The sequence below is a fragment of the Colius striatus genome, chromosome 2 (genome assembly GCF_028858725.1).
Source record: "Colius striatus isolate bColStr4 chromosome 2, bColStr4.1.hap1, whole genome shotgun sequence".
Classification (NCBI taxonomy): domain Eukaryota; kingdom Metazoa; phylum Chordata; class Aves; order Coliiformes; family Coliidae; genus Colius; species Colius striatus.
This window is the reverse complement of record NC_084760.1, coordinates 96,511,825-96,534,989: the sequence shown is the minus strand read 5'-3', so window position 1 is coordinate 96,534,989 and position 23,165 is coordinate 96,511,825. Positions and strand designations below refer to the sequence as shown.

General features: G+C 36.2%; 1 protein-coding gene across 16 annotated transcripts in view; it reads left to right on the top strand.

Annotated features, from left to right (window-relative positions):
- NRXN1 (neurexin 1) overlaps positions 1-23,165 on the top strand; it is a 720,695-nt gene that overhangs the window by 585,582 nt on the left and 111,948 nt on the right. For all 16 annotated transcript variants that reach the window (XM_061991571.1, XM_061991570.1, XM_061991565.1 and 13 more), the window contains one exon: positions 9,397-9,568. In XM_061991571.1, coding sequence (XP_061847555.1) covers positions 9,397-9,568 — 172 coding nt within the window. The remainder of the gene's footprint in view (positions 1-9,396; positions 9,569-23,165) is intronic.

Below are 23,165 nucleotides of genomic sequence, written 5' to 3'. Positions count from 1 at the left end.
GTCTAGGAGGTCCTGCTCTGGCAGGGGAGTTGGACTAGATGATCTTTCAAGATCCATTCCAACCCTTGAGATCCTGTGATTCTGTAATTTTGTTTCATGAGAGTCCATGTCAATAATGAGTACTTAACAGTCAAGATGAATTAGCAAAGAGTGATTTCCAAATGGAGATCTCAAAGCAAGAGAAGGACTAGGAAATAATTCTAGAAATATATTTGTATACAAGCAGTCAGAACAATAAAGCATTGCAAAGTCTGCATTTAAACAATGTTTAGAATGTACTTTGTTCCAGCGTTTATGGTAGACATCTGGAAATACTCAAGATTGTCATTAATATTAAAGGGAATCAAGGCATTGTCAAAGACAGGAATGGCAGGCAGGTATTCAGTTTTCATTAAAGCTTAATAGGAGTAGGATGTCTAATATAATTTTTGGTTTTTAATAATTCCCTGCAGGTTTTAGTATGAAAAGTCCTTTGACCCAGATTCTCAAAAATTTATTACTTGTGTTTTCATGAGTGTGTGTGTTGATATATGGCTATTAATCATTTAGCATGAAAGCCTGTTTGAGAATTTGCTGATTCTTTGCTTTTGGTCCCAGTTATACCTCCTACTGACTCTGACTTTGGATTTGTTTCAGACATGCAAATTAGCAGAAGAGTTTTGTGAAGCTTTTCTAAGCACAGAAATCAATACTCTTAAAGCAACACAATTTCAATTAGATTAGATTGTACCGTTATCAAGGTGCTACGTATTTGGGTTTTTTCTTGAGTATTTTTTTGCTTTTAGATTACTGTAGCCAGTCCCAGGAACACTATTTTAATCATCTCTGTATAAAAACATTACCAAAAAAGTGGATAGCAAGCCTAATTTTCAAATCTCACTGAGCTCATCTGGCAATATATGTTGATGTACATGTGGGGAGGAACAGTATTAGTCATTTTTGAGCAGCTAGAGCTCCCAATGAGTATGCTGTTCCTCAGATTGGGCATACTATGTCTCAGGTACACAAGCTCAGAAATATCTGCCTAACATGGAAAATAAGTGTGCAAGAGCGAGATAGTTACAAGACTTTATTTTCCTTCAAATTAACTTTGTTTCGTATAACAGCATCTGTAGTCTTCAAGCCATCCATACCATCTCACCACAACTGGGAATCCTCAGTGAGACACTGGCAAGGTCTAGACATTTCTGTGCAACATGATATTTTGACAGAAAGTACCACATTAAGGGTAGACTACTTAAATCATTCTTTACTACATATTTTCTCTGAAAAATTTAATTTTGTGTACTGCAATAATGATGCTGAGTGGATAATAAGATGCAGTATGCTGCTGCTGCAGGCTCTACACCATATGTCTTCCATTACTATTGCATTTTGGGGGGCTGGTTGTTATGGTAATTGTATAGTCTCAGTAATTCATCATCAGAGTAACTTGAAGTAATACAGCTATGATATATAGCAGTGAGAATCACAGTGTTTAAAACTAAACGGTAAAACTGCAGTCTGAGAGCTAAAGTGTCAGAATTGTAGATTTAGAAATATTTCTATGTTTTCTGCTTGCTGAGTTTATGTGTAAATCAAATTGTTATATCAACACTTAAAGCAGACTGTAAGGACAATTATTTTAAAGCAGAAAATGATACAAGTCATTATTTCATCATAGTAAAGATTAGTTGCTCCCTGTCCTGAAACACTGGCCAGTGAACATTTCTGTGACACCTTCTTTCTGGGTTTTTTGTTCTGTGGTTGCATATATGGCTTGTTGTGATAGATTAAAAAAACAGTTCAAGTCATGTGTCTCTTCTTCCACTTAGTGAACCTCTTAGGTAGCTTTTTTCAGGTATGCCTCAGTTGTAAATTAGCATAATGCTCGACCCGTATTTCACTTACCTCTTTTAAGGGTCATTGGTTTAAGGCCAGAAGCTGCTTAATTTTTACGGAGCAACATGTAAGAGTGCAGTAGCTCTGGTAGGATATGTGTGTATTTGCATACATAATATTGTTACAGTGACAGTGCTATTTCTTATATGTCAACGAGGGGCATCTGGTGAATGATGATTTTTTTATTATTTCTGTATTGATTTAGAAAAAATCGAGATAATGGAATAAAATTGGGGTCATTTAGAGGTTTATGAATTGATCTTACACAGCTTCTAAGTAAAACGTGACAGCAAAATATGTTGCAAATTCTCTCTCCATCTCTCTTTAACAAAATCCATGAAAGAACTGATTGAAAATCCCAAAATTAAGGGAGGAAAAAAAGGTTTGCTGCCGTATATTTAGAATGATAGATCTATGCCTTGTACTGTTTCTGGAAGGATCTTGGTGTAGGAAATATTGGTAACATTTTTCCTCTCTGAATAGTGAATAGTGACATATAGTGTTAGGCACCATTGTGTTGCCAGGATTGTATTTCAAATTGATTTTTCCAGATGGATACCATAGACCTGGCTGCACTTCTCGCAGGAATCAAGGGTTTCAAGACACTACTCTAGCCAAGTAATGATATTGTTCAAGCCATGAAAAAAAACCTTCCTGGATGCAAGCACGCTGTGTACTGGAGGCTCAAAATGACTAGTTGTAGGTAAAGTCTTGTAGAACTTTTGGAAGTAAGTATTGTCAGTTCATCCCTCCAGTCCCACTGTCTTGGGAAACAAGAGGCTGAGAATCAAGTAAAGGAGAACAAATCTTTCCTCAAACAGGTCCAATGACAAAGGAGAAACAGTCAAAATTGCTGTGAGATTGGCTTGAGAGGAAGCCCACTTTGCTGCATGTTGCTCAAGTTTGATATGAGGATAATGAAATCAGTGTCACTTCCATGAAGTATCACACCTCTAGCTGAAAAAGAAAATCAAGCATTTAGTTTAAAATCATGGGGTTTCCAGTTCTATTAGCTTGCCAACAGAGCACTGTGCAAGGCTTTGTGTTTTAAGCTTTTCTGAGCAATTATCAGAACTCAGAGCTTGGTTTAAAATGAAAAGTGGGATTTTCACATAACCTAAGGTCTGCAGAGCTTTGAATTTAAGAAATAAGCAAATACTGAGAAAGTTGCAAATAAATGGTGAGAACTCGCAAGAAGGAATGCTGGAAATAACTCTATCTCTCTAGGCAATCAGGAAAGAGAGGAGTTTGATTTGGTTTTGGGAAAAGAAAGAGAAACCAGTTTCATGCCCATCATATGCCAGTCTATCAAAAACTGAATCCTGGGTGGATGTATCCACCCTATCAGACATTAGCAAAAATCTTTGCTTCCTTCCTTGAAGTGCCTACCTGTGACTGATAACTTTGCCTGCTAGTGCTTCAATAGAGTTTTCAAGCTCCTCCTACGTTTTCCACAATATGTCAAGCACTGACATACAGAAAGCTATAATTCTTCCCTGAAAATGGTTACCTTTCTGAGTCCATGAAAGGATACAAAAACCTGACTGTAAGTACCCAAGATAAGGCATGACAGGTGCCTTTTTCTATGGTGTGTTGTTCAGGATTTGACTAAAAAGTAAAAATATATTGTTAGTGATGGTAAAAATTAGATTGAATATTGTATCACTTCTCATAGAGAAAAATATTTTTTAAATAATTGATGAGGTTAATGACGTAATGCCTGAGAGTGTGAATTTAAAAATTCATATCTAGAAAGTTATTTCACTGGAGTCTAAAAATTTATTATTTCAAAGAACTCTTCCCAGGCATTTTATAATTTTTTTATCTCTTTCTCATGAAACATTTCCTCTGGAAGAAATTAGATGGTAATAAGAAATATTGATGGGTTATTAGAGTAAAAAATATTTAGTTACTCAATTAATCTTGAGATTCAAATGTCCATTATACATCCCTCTCCTCACTTCCTGAAGCAAACAGTACTGTTTTCACATACATGTTTCCTTACAGGAATCCTTACAGGATTCAGAAAGTCAGAAATTATTTGGATTATTTTGCATCCATTTCTATAATGACACAGAATATTAGCCTCTGATTACTTTTCAGTGAAAATGATCTCACCTTTCTTCATAAAATTCAAAGAAATTATTCTTCAATAAAATAAACCATCAGTTAGTTCAAAGATTTTAGCACACTCACCAGAAAGTTATGTCTCAGGGACTGAAGCTGTAAGATGCAAACTGACATGCTTGAATATTTTTTCTGTATTTGTTCACCTGTGGGAGTTATGGTATTGTTACTTTACTTTGGAAGTGGTTAAAGGTTGTATTATGAGCTTAGGTTGTCTGTGGTCTCAGCTACTGCTGTGCCAAATTTGCACAAGTTCATGTTTGACTGATTCCAGAATTATTACTACAGAGAGCAGTAAAACCTTGCTGATGCTATAGGAAATGTCATTATTCTGGAGATTTTTATTTTATTTTTTTTATACTAGCGTAGGTTTTACTGCATTTGGAGTTGGCAAATCGGTAGCAGTGAACTAGGGGCCAACAGGGAACTAATTGCACTGTCAGCCACTGGCTTAATTTGCATTTTCACCTTTCTTGCTTGGTTCTCAGATTCATCAGCATTCTCAGTGCTTCAACAGAAACCTGTTAAAGGTGAAGTAGAAGTATTTAGAGGACACAATTCACAAAATATGCCTGACAATATTCAACTGGAGTTGCTCGATAACTATAGTAGCTGCTGTTGCTTTTGAAGACAAAACGTTTTTAAATGATTGATTAGTACATTGTCAAAACAATCAAATCTCCGAGCATTTTAGGGCACATTAGGAACGTAGGACTGGAGATAAGCATGTATATGACATGTTTTTATCCTATTACTTTGAAGCCACTAACATATTCATCCTTACCTTGTGAGCTTGGACTCCTACAAGTGGCTGGACAGAAGAGGTTAAACTGTAGGCAAAGCCTACACTGCATATTGCAGTGACTTGTAGGGATACTTAGGTAACACCAGATGAGCTTGCCTGCCTATATGTGTACTGTGGAGAGAAAGTCACTGTGACTTCAGGAGTGCTACATGGCTAAAGCACCTCCAAACCAAAAATTGAGCTTCTCTGGAGAGCTGTCAGTTTGGGCTCAGAGTCATATAGTTTATCTATCAGTGAAATGGAGATTCCTGTGCTGCTTTGCCCCAGGGAACTGTGGTGATGTCATGGTTGTAGCAACAGTATTCATACCACCTTCTGATTTGAAGTTAAAATTCGTCTCCAGAGACAAACAAAAAAACATTTATACTACTTATACCCTTCTGAAAGAGTGTCCTCTCTCTGGCCTCTCTTGGAAATAATATTGGAAACTCTCCCATCTCTTACATGTTTCCACTCTGTCACTGTGGACTTCCGAATCCAGATTAGGCAAAGACAAAGCAGAAAAATGAATTGATTTCATTGCTATGTTCTCTCACAACTGAGTGAGATTGAGGAAAATAAAACACAGGCTAAGAAACATAAACAGTGTGATGGACTTCTATGGGTTTAGTGTACAGAGCTCATTTTTACTGGGATAGCTCTGAAATTATGATCTTTGCTAGTGGGCAGACATAACCTCCTAGAAATATGGGCATGAAATGCTGTGCTGTTTCAGGTCACTGGCAAGGATAACATTCAACAGTAATGTTGACTTATTATGGTACTCAGTAATGCACAGACATTTCTATAGTGCCTGTCATCAGAATTCTGAAGAGGGAATCTCTCATTCAGAATTTGTCTAAGGCCATTTCTGAAGAATAGTTTTAATATTATTATGAATTAACAAGTGATAAGGGAAATTTACTACTACTGCACTATGCAACTGACACTGTCAAAGCAGAAATCGTAATTTAGTATTCTTCAGTTTTATCAGTCTCTTCCCTTTCTGCACTACCATGTTGCTCCAAATAGAGGAAAAAGTAATTTTTTATGGGTTCATTAGATTAAGCATCACAGGCCTGAGGCCTGAGATCAGATTATCTCAATAGGTTACTGTTCATAGCTGATTCATAACTGTGTGTGCACATGGTCTTAACCAGTGATAAACAAGAAATAGTGTGACTTACATTCTTCTGCAGTGAAGGAGGAGTACAGTGAGTCAAACTACTGCATGATTATGCAATGGCTTAAAAAAACCACTTCCTACATACAGGGGTGCATATTGCAACTCAACTGAAACAGTGACTGACTAATTTGTGGTAGAGTCATCATCGGCCTGGGCCCATGTCAGATCTTTGCATCATATTTTATTTTATGGTTCTAAAGGATTGTGCACAATGTGATTGTAGTCTGTGTCATATTTAGGATGATGTTCAGAAGTCAAAACTAAATATGGATACAATAAGGAAGACTAACTCAAAACCGAGATTTGCTTCCTTGTTTTATTGAAGGTTACATAAATGCCCACAGGTGCTCAAGAAACACAAAAAAACCCCTGTATCCTTTAAATATGGAGTATTTCATGTTCTGAGTATCATGATTTAACCCCAGACAAGCAACTAAGCACTACACAGCCACATGCCCATCACCCCCATGGGACTGGGTGGAGAATCAGCAGAAAAAAAAGTAAAATTCATAAGTTGAGACAAGAACAGTTTGCTAACGAGAATGAAATAATAATAACAGTAATAAAATATATAATAGTAATTATAATTACTATTGAATAGTAATTACTGTGATAATTAAAATAAATATGACACAGACAGTAAAATGAAACTCGGGGAGAAAAACCCAAAACAAGTGATGTACAATGCAGTTGCTCACCACTCACTGACTGATGCCCAAGTAGCAATCCTCCTTTCCTAGCCAACTTTGCCCCAGTTTCCATACTGGGCATGATGTTCTCTGGAATAGTTCTTTGGCTAGTTTGAGTCAACTCTCCTGGCCATGCTTCCTGCCAGTTTCTTGTGCACTCCCAGCCCACTTGCTGGCAGGGAAGTGACAGAAAAGACCTTTATGCTGCGCAGATATTGCTGGGCAGTAACCAAAACATCCCTGAGATATCAATGCTGTCCTCAGCACAGATCAAAAACATAGCCCTGTCCCAGCTACTGGGAAAAAAATTAACTCTATCCTAGCTTAAACCAGGACACTCGGATACGCAAATATATTAGAAATAAAGCAAAAACTATCACTATACTGTGTTGTCAGCTAGTAGAGTGATGTCGTTTGCCATCACAGCTGCATAGCTTGCTGTTTGTGCATGTGTACATAAGTCAGGGAAATTTGCTTTTTTCACTGAAAAGTATATATGTACCAACTGAGGCTAAAGGTCTGCCTCCAAATCTCTTGAGCATTAATTCTACTTGCTGATATCTGGCCATTTACAAATGGTTACCATTGTTGGTTATCATTACAGCACCACATTCTCTCAGTTTGGAAAAGCTACTGATATATTTACCTGTTATTGACACTTAATTTTGCCTGCACCTGTGCTGTTCACTCAAAGGTAGTTTTTCTTCTTGTCATTTTTTGATATAAAATAATATCTGTACATCCATATATGTATATATAGCAAATAGAGAAGCACAAAGTGTAGGGTATGAATAGTATAGTTATGAATCACTTTAAAATTACGCAGGTTTTTTTTAATACTCAAACTCTTTGATTTCTTGAAAGTACTCTGGAAAGGTGCATATGCCATTATCATTACATGCTGGATTTCTGAATTTCATAAATTAGTAAAAGAGGAGATTGCCTTTGAGCCAGGACAATGTTACATTTCTTTGTTTACATTTCTGTATAAAAGAGAGCAAGCATATGAATAAAACAGGTGAAGCAAACAAGCTACTGCAGCTATGGGGGAAAATGCACGAAATCTATTCTGAGTCATATTTGAACCAGCTGAAATAAAATAGAGATACAGTTACTCTCCCAAGATAACTGGGAGATTGCTCTGCAACTCACACAAGAAGCAAAAGAAGGTGAGCATGTGCTGAATGAGGTAAATCCCTTATTGTCACCCTATAGGCATGGAAAAGTAGGACCAGCCACAAGGAAGGAAAAAGGAAAGTTTAGAACATTGTTTAAGTCACTGAGCAAATAAAAACACCAAAAACTTTTCAGTGTCATTCTGCAAATCTCAGAAGGGAACAGTTATTTTACTATTTAAAAAAAACATCATAGCTACAGAGGTGATAGTGTAGTGCCAAAACATTGAGGGACTTTCTCCAGAAGTGTTCAGCAGCTGCTCACCTGTGTAACTGAAATATGCAAGCATTACTGGAAAACAAAATCGGGTATTTAAAAAGAGAATAAAAATCAGTGGAAGAACTCCCGAGTTCTCTGACTGGGAGACTTCCAGAGATGAGGAGCTGCTGGATACACTTACTATAGAGATAAGTGAGAAAAAGAGGGAACAGGCACAAAAATTATGCAGGAGAAGTGAAGCTGTTTCTGGAATGATTTTCATGTGAAATGTTTCATTGTGTTTCATCTGTTAGTGTAAAATCTGTAAGAAATTTTTCAACTTTCAAGAGGGATGTACCAGTACCAATGACAAGAAATTTCTCAGAGAATTGCCACTTATTATGCAAAGGCCTCTAGTTGCATACTGTGTAGTGTGCTTTTGTTTTTTCCCCTCCTCAATTTAATAAACTTCTAATGGACATTAAATGTCCAATTAGAGTTAACATCTTAATAATTCAAAAGCAATAAAAATAAAAATGTGCAAATATCACAATCACCTGGAAAATCTACACCCTTGGTCCTGAGTGTGAACATGCATGGGAAGTGTCCTTAGGTGCAATCCAGCACAGGAGTTTACAGGGAAATTCCAGAAAAAAAAAACCAAAAACCAAAAAACAGAGTCTTAGTCCTTATTGAATAGAAGATACTGTCCTTGTGCATCAAATGCATTTCGCTCATCTCTGGCTCTGATCAGGAAAGTCCTTGCTAAGTGAATCAGTCTGTTCTTAATGATTCATAGGTATGACAAAGTGGTGGAAAAAATCTCTCCATTAGGAAAGATAAAGTTTCCTCCTTTGATACCATCTGTGAAGACTCTGAGTATGAATGAGGTTTGGAGAAAGAAGGTAGTAGGGTTGGACCTTGGCTCTTATAGCCAGAAAAATCCTTGTACCTCTTCCAGGTGATGCTGCAAGGCTTTACCTTTAGAAAAACAAAAGGAAAAATGGTGTTCAATCCCCATGGAGCTGAGGAAGGGAACAAATAAAGAAAACTTGAGGTTTTGTCCTCTTTTCCCCTCCTCCTCTTGGTCTGAATCTCTTAGAAAAGGAGAGAACTCAATTTGGTGAGATAACTCATTTGGAATATCAATTATCCATCAAAGAGATGTCCCAGACTTACTAAGCTGTCAGGAGGCTTGTCACTGCCTCATGCAAGTCTTCAGAAGTTACATCTGAGGAGGGAAGATGTTAGAAATCTTTCCCTGTATGACACACTGTCTCTTTTCCTTGCTAAAACAACTCTTAATTAGTTCTTCTTTCTCTCTCTCTCTCTCTTTTTTTTGTTTAAATACACAGCACCAGGGAAAAATTGGAGTTAAATTTAATGTTGGAACTGATGACATCTCCATTGAAGAGATCAACGCAATCATTAATGATGGAAAATACCATGTAGTACGTTTCACAAGAAGTGGTGGCAATGCCACATTACAGGTGGACAACTGGCCAGTTATCGAACGTTACCCTGCAGGTAAGGGATTGCACAAATGCTTGTGAAGTAAGAGGGTAGGGGATGTGTGGAGTTTGTCTCATTTTGCTTCTCTTCTAATACAGCATCAGGTCCTTCTCAGTGTTTTAGTAGCTAATTAAGTAACTATAGAGTACTGAGCAATATGCAGTTTATGATGATGGCATTTCCTAAGTGACTTTAAAAACATGAATTCAAGTTATTAATGGAAGTGCAAAAATACAGTTATCGAGGCATGGAATACTGTTTTTGTTTCATTACTGTTTTCATTTGTTTTTATTGGATTATTTATGTAGGGGGAAAAAAGGCTTTGACAAAAGCTACACAGTAAAGTGACTCCCAAATTGATCTCCAAGTGACAGGGTAAAACATTTAGTGGGGAAAAGGTTGTCTATGTTTTTTTAATTACAAAGTATTATTAAAGCAGTCTGAAGCTTGTAAATTTAGCAGAAGTGTTCAGCAGGCCTAAACCAAAAGGTATCTCAGTTATAAATTGTATAATCAACCAACAAAATTAATATGCCTAAACTTTAACTGGAAACTATAGAGTATTACACCAGTGATGCTGGTTACTTCAACAGGAGTGCTCATGTAAATACAGACTTGGCTTGATGTGGCCTATATTTAATTTTATGCAAATGCCATGCACTGAAGGTTACTGTATTACTAATTTTATTCATTTTTAAAGGCAACAGGTTTTTCAGATACTCAATCCCTTTCTTATTGGATAGGACTACTGAGCCATTAATGGTAACTTACAAATCTGCATGTTATCTGTTAACAGTCGGTGTATGTGTTTATATTATTAAATAAAAGGCAGCAAATCCGGAGATGTAAGTGAAAGGTATTCTGGTTTGCATATTTGCTTTTACATAAATGACAGTTCTCATTTATCTGATCAAATTCCTCATTTTGGGGGTGGAGTGGGGTGAGATGACATGTTTCACTAATAAGGAATGTATAAGCTGTGCCCTATACTAATTATTGGTATTTAAATTTGGTTATTGGTTTTGGGTATTTTTATCTTCTGTTTGAATTTTAGTCCAGCCATTCACCTGACTGTTTTTTTTTTTTTTAAATGTTATTTAAAAAAAAATCCATAGGTGAAATATGGCACATCAGATCTTTCTTGGAAATAATTTAGAATTTAATATAAAAATTAAAGTCACAAATGAAATGATATATAGCAGGACTTATTAAAAACAATGAAACAATTAATGACTTTAAGTTAGACCCATCTCTGAGACGTGATAAACTTGTAAAGGAAAGGAGGATACTGAACAAAATATGTCCTATGATCTTTCAGATGTTCCTGTTTCCTCCATGTCTCCTTTGTTTTCTAACTTTTGCAATGTTTGGTAAATGGTAGCTGAAATAAGATGGTGGAAGGTGGGGAGGCATGTGCCTTAGTTTGTGATCAAGACCTATGTATCAGAAAGGAAAGAATAGGTTTGGGGTGGTTTTTTGTCCTTCTTTTGGTTTTTTTTCACCTAAATGATGAGCATGAATTTTTTTTTTTTAATTCTTTTTTCTGTTTCGTGATGAAAATACAAAATGGCTACAAGGACAACTGCAGTTAGTTCTGACAATAGTACCAGACAGAATTTGTTTATACTGAACATAGATCAATTTAGAAAATTGAGTGATTTCCTTGGGATGAGATTAGTGGAGTGGAAGGAGGTTGGATGTTTTCTTTGAAGAAGGGAAACAAAAAATTAGAGCTTCTTTAGCAATCTATTCACAAGTGCATTTTAAAGGCTTTTTCAATTGCTTCATCAGCCAGGATACAGAATCCCTTGGCTTACTTTATTGCTGGATTTTTCAAAACCTGCTGCTGGCCTTTAATTTTATTTGCATTTCCCATAGTAATGCTTTATGGCTTCTGTATGCCATAGCATTGCTTTTGAAATCCATCCTCTCACTTTTCACCTTCTATCTCTTCTCCCTTCCCAGCATGTGAGAGCACCTAGCCATACTTTCCTTGTATGCTTCCATGCTGCAACATCAGGTTTAGTCCTCCTCATTTAAACTCCTTTTAAACACTGTTTTCTTCACAGACTGGGATTGATGTAACCTTTTAGAAAAGACTTGGGCTTGTCGTTAAGAATATGCTACTGGAGCAAGAGTGATACTGCTCCAAAAATATTAATGGCACCATGTTCAAAGCTAGCACTGTCATTCCAGTTCTAAAAGTAGTATTTCTAAAACATATCAGACAACAGTTTGGCAAGTGCTGCTGCATCCAGTTTATTTGTGCTTCTGCTGTTATTTTTTAGGGACTGACAGTAGTACCTGGCATTACTGGTTAACCAGTTAACCTACTCTTTGCTAGAGTTTTGATTGGAGAACGTGTTGCAATTGTAGAATGTGGGCTTATTAGCTTTCATTGCAGTTCCTTTTTTCTTTGTGCCTGTTTTCTGAATTGTTTCTTCCTGCACATAATTTCTTAATGTGCCTGCATCAGTGTACATAAGCACAGACTTATCTCTCCTACTTATATTTTGTTGTTTTGATTTTTTTTTTAATTAAGAATAGCAACAAGATTAGCAGCTTAATTGGTAAACTTACTATTCTTAAATATGCTTGAATTTCCTTTTTTCAAAAATAAATAATATCTTAAAAAAATCAGCTGATTGCCTAAAGCATACCAATTGATAAATTCTCCTTTCTTTACAAGGAAAGACAATATTCTGAATCACACTTTTGTTTGGAGTGTGTGACTACAAGACATTGCTCATTTGTGACCAGTGTTTTGAAATATTAGGTGGAGATTTTCTGAGACGACTTTCTGGTCAGAGGCTTAGGATTTCCCAGTTTCATTTTGTGTGTAGCCTTTATACAAACCCATGTAACTGCTGTAGAAAATGGCAAATAAGGCTCAATAACAGTCAGTGTTGCATCATTTGCTAGGAGGATGCTGTAGGCATCCCTGTTGAAACTCAAAGTTGACCATCTTTCAAAAAAGAGCTGTGGCTCTGATTGTCTCGAGTCTGTGTGGGATTTGTAGGGAATCTGAACTCAATCTTAGGGCTCAAGAGCTGCTCAGAGTTCATTGTGCTTGCAAGGGGCTTTCTATCTAGTGTAATACACATGATTCTCTACTGCTTTATGAGCAGGGAGGTGGGTAGACACCTTGCTAATCATATGGCAATTCTCTATAGGGCTTCTGTGGTTTCTTTGTGTGTTTTATCCTAGAGCTGAATAAAATGCAGGAATAACCCTGGAATATGAGTAGGATCTAGCATGTTTCTCATGTACATCAGTCTCCATCCCACTAGACTCGAGTATTCTGTTCTCTCTGGGCCAATGCACCTTCCATTTGTATCTGAGTAGATGTGAAATGGGAAAGCTGTGAAAGGAAAAGCTGAGGTGGCTGTTAATAGAGGATGATTATCCTTGTAAAGATGATTGTTTGATTTTCAGAGTATGGTGGGCAAAAATGTATTTTAGTCCTAGACAAATGTAAAGATTTCAGTGTGCTGAAATGGCTGGATGATTTTCAGAAACAGAAGTTTAGGTTCAGCTATGCATGTTCTTCCAGACTCCCATCAAAATTGTTGGTTTGATTTTTTGGTGTTTTTTTTTTTAAACTCCGAACTTTCTCTCTTGACATTTCCTTGAGTCCAATGCTTGAGCTATAGGGATGAATACTTATTTCTGCCTTATAGAAAATGTTTATCCTGTTTTCCCACTTCAGCATTGTGTCAGTGGCTGGTGGGTAGCCCTGTGTTTGAGAATGATATATTGTAGTTTTTTGATAACCAAGATGCCCATATCTGTACTGGTTTTATATATTTTATTTTTCTTAACTAAATTCAATGTTATGTCTCTTTATGGAGTGATTATCATCTCTCTGCACCCTCCCAAAGAACTTTAATATTTCACCTTGGCCTCTTTTTGAGATAGTGATTTCCCATTAACTTATCTGGATGCAGCCTAATTTCTGATCATATTAAACGGGAATAAGAAAACTGCTGACTATGCAGAGTTCATAATCAATAGACTAACCTTTTCCATGCAGATCCTTTCTACTCTTTATGGCTTATCTTGTCTGCTTCACAACTTAGTTTTAATTGCCCTTCCTAACTGACTGACTGCTGTTGTGATGATGGGACTGCACCGTAGTAGCAACTCCAGCTACTTCTGTGAGCAGGCTGCTCATGTAACTTCAGTTAGGTAGTAGTTCTACACTAAAATGTGGATTTGTTAAGAATGCATTCATGAAGAAGTCCTTAGTAAGCCAAAGGATATGATAATTTGTGTCAAACTGAACTAACAATTATGGCTAAAGGAAAAATCAAAATAATAGGAAATTAGGTTTAGTAATGTAAAAAATATTTCTAGGGAATTTAAGTAATCTGACAACAAAGCATTTAATTTAATTTGAAACAACTTTTTCTTCCTCACCTGAAAGAAAATTTGTTTCAAAACAAATGGGAAAAAATAAACCCCCAAAACCGTTACCATTTTTCACAGCAGTGCTCATAACCATATTTACTTAAAAAAAAAAAAAAGTTCTCAATTTTCCAATTTTTCTTCCTTAATACCAAACGGTTTGCATTTTACTAGTCTGGGAAAGTATATTGGAACAAGTTAGATGACTTTCTAAAGCCACAACAATCAGCATGTTTTGTGAAGGATTTCCAGAATCACTTTTCTGTCGACAACTCTACACTTTCTGCAGTCAAAGGGAGTTTCAATGCTGATTGTTTTAAAAAACCATGGCACAACCAATCATTTTACCAGCAGGAGCCTACTCTTCGGAACTTCCATCATAAATCAAACTGATGCAGAATTTTCTAGATTTAAGATCATCTGTTAGATATTGGCCAAGTGGTCTATGGTTTCCAAGCTGTTAATCTACAGCAGTTCCTGGGACTCTGCAGGAGTCTGGAAGATACAGTCTGGTGTAGGTAAATACCTAAAGCAATGCATTCCCAGTTATCCTTGGATCTCTGGTCAGTCTTATAAAAGCTTAACTCAGTTGGAGCTGTCCTCATGTACCCCAATGGGTCAGCAGACATTATCAAGGATGTGTCTGACAGACCTGAGAGCATGAGCATCTTGCACAGAAATAAGATTGTCCAAACCACTGGCAGACTACTAGAACAGATGTAATTCTGTGACTGGGGAGTATAAATTATGATCAAGCATACACACCAAAGAACCAGCTATGTAAGAGTTCATGTATGTTGGCAGAAGATGAAACTACAGGCTGACATTACGGTTAGCGCCAAGTACCTCTGCAAAATGTCAATTGGTTGTTGAAACACTTAGGGCTTTGTTATAATAAAGAATAATTATCTTCTGGATTTTGGATTTTTTTTTTTTCACATAGGGTTAAACATCTTAGAGTGCACATGTTTTCTTAGGAACTTTCTCTGATCTATGGACTATAGGTTGTAATTGCAGAACATCCAAGGGCTAGGGGAAGGAGGTATTTAGATGCTTCTCTTGGTCCCTGTATTCTGGAAAATAGAAAAAGAATCTGTCAACCTTTCGTGGGATGTAGCTGACTTTAAATAAATGCTATACTAGCTATTACTAGGTATTCTACTTAGGAGAAATGATATCCATTTGTCTTGATTTTGTATGCTCGGTTTGACCATAAAATTAACAGCTGACATTTGTGCTAGTACATTTGTTTCCATGGAATGGATCACTATTTTACAAGCAATCCATGTATGTGTCTAACTTGCATATCATTGGCTTACAAGTACCTTCCAAATTCAAGCCCCTAGTCACTCTGTTATCACTACATCTGTTCAGACTTATGATGGTCAAGGTGAGGTAGGAACCTAACAAGTAGATGCCCACTAGCATTTGCATTACATTTCAAACACATAGAATCACACAGAATTGGCAAAAAACTCTAGAGATCATCTAGTTCAACCCCCTGCTAAAGCAGGTTCACCTGCATCAAGTAACACAGGAACACGTCCAGGCGGATTTGAAAACCTCCAAAAGAGACTCCACACCCTCCTTGCGCAGCCTATGCCAGGACTTCCTCACCCTCACAGGAAAGAAATTTTTCCTCTTGTTCAAGTGGGACTTCCTAATTTTAAGATTGCTAGAGAAGGAAAAGATTAGTGAAGGATTACAAAAAATACATGCTTCCTTTGACAAGCAATGAAATAACAACATTAAAAAAGAATGAAAGATATTTAAAACAAAAAAAAGATATTTTAAAATGTGTTTAAACACACTGACTTTTTACATTTCTAAAATTTAAAATCTAAAAAAAAATCAGTAGTTTATGCAGTTTATTTGCATTTTTTCTATAATGGCAGATTTTGTAAAATCTTTATTAGTTTAAACAATGTTTTAATTGATCAAAGCATTTTCCATTCTTGTCCTAAAGTTAAAACAACTTATTCTGTTGGATAGGCATCATAACAGTAGAAGGAAAGTTGTAATGAAGATCGTGAACACAGGTGAGATAACTTGAATTTTAAATTTTTTTTTTTTATTAGTTGCACTGGCTCAAGGAAAAGGTTTAATTCTTTAGACAGTTTGTGGTCAGAAAACAAGTAACTTCTGAGAACAATTAGTATTCTAAAGAAAATATTAATGGAACTGTACTTACATCTCTTACCTGCTTCTCCTCTAAAGGAAACCTCTGAAGATTTTGAGGGTTTCTTTTCCACATTTCTTTTTTCTTCTTTTTTTTTTCCCATGTGTATTTAAAAGTTCTATTACAGATAGAACAGTTTAAGAAATAACAAAGAAAAAGGTACTGGGTCAAGTCTGCTTCATTACATTAACTGCTTTTCTTAGAGGATAACTTAAGAGAAAACTTGCACTTCGAGATAATCTTTATGTTTCCAATTTAGACTCTTTCCAGTTCATACTACTCTGTTCTAGTATGTGTTTTCTTATTTTCTGCTTACCATAATATCCTTTCTCTTGATGCTTTTTTGTTCGGAATTAATTTTTTGAAAAAATAGATTATCTGTTAAAGTCCTTTCCCGCCCCTACAATTCTGTGGTAAGCAAATGTACCTGGAAATGGATAATGGTGAAAACACTAAGACTTCATGTGAAGGCATATGACGTTAATGGTGAGAGTCATGTACACTGATGCATTCTAAGATCTTTTTTTCTCTTTTGGTACCTCAAGACCCGATGGCTCAATATTATTTTGCAGCTGACTGGTATACCCGTTGAACCTGTTGATGAATATTCTAATATCCCAGTGGTTTGATTGGTCTTGTATCTTAAGTATGTGACCTGTGCTTTGTAGTATAAGCTTTAGAGTCATTTTCATGAACTCAGAATGGCTCAGTTCCACTTTGCTGGTATCTGCGTCCTCTTCATAGAAACATAGAATGGTAGGGTTGGAAGGGACATTTGGAGATCGTCTAGGCCAACCCCCATGCAGAAGTAGGTCAACCTAGATCAGGTCACATAGGAACACGTCCAGGCAGGTCTTGAAGTACTCCGAAGAAGGAGACTCCACAACCCCTCTGGGCAGCCTGTTCCACTGCTCTTTAGAATTATCAGTATTTCTAGCTTTATGTCATCTGCAGATTTCATTGTGTGATCAGCATTTTATACTAAGATCAGTGAAAGAAATAACAAAGATTGGTCCTGGAACTCACCACAGATACTTTCTTAGGAGTTACACCCTTGTAGTTTTGCTGTGGGAAAAGCCACTGATTTTCCTCACTTGTGTAGTGGCTTCAGTGCTACCTACTAATACAGGTTTAGAATTCACTGTGATATTCATCTTGTAAACTTAATGTAGAACTCAGCTTTTAGTTTATTATACTTGCTTGACTTAAGCACAGGTAGATCTTCCAGGTGTTCATCTACATGGTATCAGCTCTCCAAAATACTTGCTTCAATAGGTCTGACTGACCTATTATTTTTTGAGGATTATAAGTTTTCAAATATAGATAATATAGTAAGGAAAAATGAGGGCCAGAATGCAGTACAGTTGACACATTGGTAGTTCTGAATGCAACAACTAATGAAGAAGGGCACCTTAATAAAGTGGAAGTAATAAGAAGGTGACTCCAATGCACTAGTTAGCTCCTGGAAGGGCTTGCCTTCTGGGGAGGTGGGCATTTTAAAGGTGACATAAACCAAACAGCCCATGTATTCAGAAGCCTCTCAGTAAATACAGAAGCATGATAGCAGGCTGTGGTCTCTACATGATGGAGCGGAGAGAGGAAAAATTCCTTATTCAGTGTTATCCCTTGCTGTCTTTTTTATTCATCTCTTTACTGTACAATTTTTATACCCTTCTGATTTTCCACAGTTAATCAATGATTTGCTACATGGCAACATATCAAATGCTTTACTGAAATCCAGATAAATTAGATATACTTAATTTCCTTCATCTAGAAAATCAGTTAACTTATCAAATACAGCTATGTGATTAGTCTAACATGATTTGGTAAAGTTTTGCATTTTATCTCATTTTCTAATCAACTCCATGCCTTTAATTCTTTCCTTTCAAATTTGTTCTACAGCACCATGTACAGCTAAAGTCAGACTAAATAGTTTGACTGGAAGGCTTTTTTTCCCCTTCTCGTTTAAAGCTATTGCATTTTCTGTTCTTCAATACAAGAGGTAGCATGTCGTGTTGGATAACTATTTAAAAACTCCTGGCTTGCTATTTTTAACTTATGGGATAGAGATCATCATGTTTTCCTTCTGACCTCACAAGTTTGTTAAAAAAATATGTACGTTACTTTCTTCTGAGCTGTGGACATCTACATTTTAATAAGCTCATTCCTGTTTGTCAGTCTAGTCTGCTTCCTTGGCTTATCATCAGCCTTTCTACAAAGTAACTCCTCTTCTTTGCATGATCTGTTTTTGTTTATATTCATTTTACATTCTTTTTTACATTCTGGCTTTTATATTCATTTTTTTTTCATTGAAAGCCTCTTTGAACTTGAATTCTGACAAGTTTATTGTATATTTATTTCTGTTTATAATTCTGAAAGTCACTGTTTTCTTTGGTGAGCAAGTCTGCATTTTAAATATCCTGTGATATAGTCTATGACTAGTAAGTCTCTTCTTTTATATTTTTCACCTTGCAGGTAAAACTCCAAACATATTTTGTTTTATCATATTGTATTTTTATACTTTACCTTAAGGAATTTCAAGTGTCCTTACTAGCAGAGTCCACCCTCTCAGACTGATTACACAATCTGGTTTCCTTCACTTTCTTGATTTCAAAAGAACAAAATTTTATGATCTGATTTACAGACTATTTTTAGTTGTCCTTGTATTAATTTGAGTCAATCCACGATCACTCAATCAAAAAGTGCTTCCTACAATTAACTCTTCCAGAACTTTTTTATTATTTATCTAAGGCAAAGATAAAATAGCATTGTTTTTTGTTTGTTTCAACTGGATAAAGTCTTCAATGAGTTTTATGGGAAACTGATATCTACCTGTATTCATATAATTATTTTGAGTTATAATATGAATTAAGGAAGTCATTATAGTAGTGTGTAAAATAATAGCATAGAGAATTAGAAATAAGAACATCATGAAATTCACTTTCTCTTTAGAGTACAGTAAGATGCAAGAAAATAATTTAGTAGGCATCAAAATACATTAAAAATTAATCTTAGTTACTGAGCCACAAACTAGCAGTTAAGTGATGGATGTAACTAGGCCACCTTACCTTTGCCAACATGTAATTGCAGAACTGATTTCTTGCATGTATTTCTGATTCATACAGCTCTGACTACCCTTTGGTTATGATTAAATGTATTTTCCAGCATGTATCTAGATCTCACTTTCAGTATAATTTCATTGTTCATATGAAAGTTTGATGATAATGAAACAGTGATTTGGTTTCCCATTTTCTTTGAGTGAACCTCTGTTACGGATTATCTAGACTCAATGATTTTAATTTTTTTTTAAATCCACTGCAGCCCTTTGAGTGATTATGAAATTTTTCTAGCCTGCCATCATCTTTAAAGAGCCTGGGTGATAGCCAAACAAGACACTACAGTAAAACTCTTTTCAAGAAGTGGATTCAGTAAAGTTTCCCAAATCAGCTTTTTAATTTGACATCTTATCAGGTTTTTTTGTCAGATAATGCTATATAATAACGCTTCCTCTAACACTGCAGACAGATTTTCTTTTTTCCTTTATTTTTCATCTTGGATATCCTAGTGAAATACAAAGGCTCATCCCTTCTTAGACTTGATAGATCCTGTAATTAAATTCAGATCTTGATAAAACGTGTGGCACAGTTGTCATTATTTGATCACAGAAGGTGTAACACCTTTCAGTTAAATATGGCAAGGCGGCACAATGCATCTAGTTTAGAAAGAGAAAGAAAATGTCAAATGAGCACTGACTCAGAAAAAGATGTTCTTAAACATGGAAAGAAGTAAATATCTGCCCTTTTTGTGTCTTGTGGCAAAGGATGGTGCCCATAATTAGTCACAAAGTGATATGGAAATGGAATTTCTGAAGACCATAAGCTATGAGGATTCACGTTAGAGGAAGAAAGTGAGAGTGAAAATAGATCTCGGAATGAGACAAATGGCAAATCTGTTACAGCTGGTCCCATTCACCTCTTCAGGAAGGCCATCATGTATTAACAATCCCAGTAAAGGTCAGATCACAAAAGATGAAACATTGCCAATACATAGGGATTCTTTTGCACACTTTAATTTGTTTTGGCATATGGTTTCCATGTAGCCTGCAGTATCAGAACTTATCCAGTAAAGTAAGATAAGTTAAAAATGGAAGATTTAATTTGTTGTTAGTTAAAACAAAAACAATGTAATCCAATCCTTTACCAGGGAACTTTGGTTACTCAGTAGCTTCCTTAACAATATAATGCTCATATCTGTGATAAAAACAAATTGTCTTAAAAGATACTTGTCATTCTTCTTTTCTTTACCAGTGGCAGGACCATGCTGTCAATGCAGTTTTGAACACCAGATTCTTTTATGTCTCTTTCCTTGCTTGCCCACTAGTAGGTTCATAGCCGTCTTATTAAGATTACACAGGACTTTATGTAACACATCACTTTCTGAGTCAAAAGAAAGTCCACTGACAGCAGTAAAATTATTTCTGTGTTACACTTAAGTTGTTGTGGTTGTGACTGTGCCCCTCACTTTAGATGCCTTACTTGATGGACACATGTGTGTATTTGCTCCAAGATTGGTATTAATGCTCCTGGTGGCTGACAGAGCATGCAAGAGAAGAGTACCAATAGTGTACTTCTGCCGTATGTTCCTTCTGTGGTGCAGTTTGTTTCCATTAGCTTCTGAGGCAACTCTGAAGTCAGTCTGAAATGGGAGCCTTTCTCAGGACAGAACAAATCAATGCTGTGTTGAGCCGTCCAACCAGACAATCTATCATATAGAAAACAAAATTAATTTCTCTGCAGTGTTATTGTGTTTTAGGTGCTCTCAGAAGATGAGATTTTATTTTATTTTATTTGGGGCATATTTGTGCATGTGTCACTAGATATATTTTACTGGTGTTGTGAAGTGTGACAGTGGAGTAGTACTTTATGTCTTCAGGATAAGAACTTCCATTAAACTAATTCAGGCACAGTCACTGTAATTCATACTGCAGCAGGGAAAACAGCAATCTACTGTGGCCTAGATATATTTTCAAGAGACTGAACTGCACTATTCAGGTATCTAGGAAGATACAAATCATTGCTGTCTTGAATATACAAGCATCTACATGCTTTAGAATCTCTTTCTCCCTATTGTACCACACAAACATGGGACAGAAGCTGTACGGCCATCTCTTCATCCTCTAATGTGTTTAGCTTTCTGCAGTCTTAAGCCCTTTTGGTTAAAAAAAGACAACAGCTTGAAACTGCAGAGTCCACGCTTTCAAAATATTGGAGAGTAATAGCAACTTGATTATAATCAGTTCTACAGCACTACTGTATTATATAATGCATTTAAGTTCAGAGTGTTCAAGAGCTGCCTTTACCCTAGCAAGGTGTTGCTAAACCAGAGAGGTTTATTGAAGTCTATTCTACCTGTCAGAAAAAGACTGAAAAGCCAGTGTGGTTTATATAACCTAGAGCCCTTATGAGCTTCACAAGAGTCAGATTCTGTAGTATACACTATTTCAAATAAATTTGAAGCAGAAGTTGAACATCCATCACTGTATGAGAAGCATAAAACATTGTGAACAACGTCCTAATTTCAACCCCTTACAAGCAGAAGTTAACTAAATTAAAGGCAAAAAAAAATATGCTTTTACAAAATTGGTTTAATTGAGATGTGAATGGTTTCTTTTCCTCAGCAGATTATTTCTAAGGAGTTAAATGGCCTTTCTGGTGCAGCATCAAGCTTAGTGGACATGGAAAAACTAAGTGAAGCACGATATTGTTAGGGTTAACTATATAAAAAGACAACTTTGATTTTACTGTTTTACAGAACTGACAGACATTAATAGACTACAGGTTTAAATTTTTAAAATTACAGTTGCACAATGGAGAGAGAAGAATAAATTAGCTCTTATCCAAAGAAAAATGGCACTAAAATTTAAATACAGCTGCTATAGAGCCAAGTCTTGAAAATATGCTCTCATTTTCAGAGCACAGCAATTGCCTCCCAGCAAATTTCAACCAAAGGATTCTTGAGTAGCTCACTTTAGGGTCCTAGTCCTGTAGTCTCTCTTATGCAAATTCATGTGTGCTCTTGTCTGAACCAAAATACAAACTCAGACTGAAGACAGTGTTACGTTTGCACTGTCAAAAAGCTGTGGTAATAAGGTACATGTGAAGAACTTGGGTGGAGAAGTTTCAGCCTCATTTTTAGAGTTCCTCCTCCCTTTTATAACTGTCTCGTGCTCAGTATTGCATACAACAAATGATTATCAGTGGAGAGTATTCATTGACTGGAAACATGTCCAGTGAGGTTCTATAGTGGTCTCAAAAATACGTAATGCTTTATAAATGGCCCGGAATTCAGCATAAAGTCATTGCTGATGGTGTGTGACTATTGTAAAGACAAAAGAAGTGATAGATAATAGTGAGGGCAGGGCAAATATATTGTGTGAACAGGATCACATGGGAAGCCAGGAGGATTTAAAGAAAGTTGCAGAAAGCACTAAAGCAGTGCCAAATATGAAGGTATGGATCTAAAAGGAAGGAGTGAAGGTTATGGCAATGTAAATAATGTTCTGAAAATGTGTGATTCTGAGAAGTTCCTTGTAGGAGTCTCATCTTCCACGTTGGTCCATATCAAACACCATATGATGCTATAACAAAAGAGTTTATGGAATCACTTTGTGGGCACAAAAGGCTAAAAATTTAAGAATTGGGGAGGATTTTACCATTCTTTACATCACTCTGAAACCATCTGTGTCTGGGATCAGGGATTCTACAGAAAACAAAACAGTGGATGTTTAACAAGAGCCCAAAAGAGGTGCAATCTCAACTGATTTGTACTTTCAAAAAGAAAACTATGCAGTGATTTGATTACAGTATCAATTATTTCAAGGAGAGAAAATGCTAGATGCTTCCAGTGCTCTTAGCTGTTCCTAGAAAGCCATAACCAGAACTAACAAATTTATGCAAGAAATAGAGCACATGATTTCAACAATGAGCCTTGGAATTCACAGAAGTTTTCCTCTACTGTATGTCATTA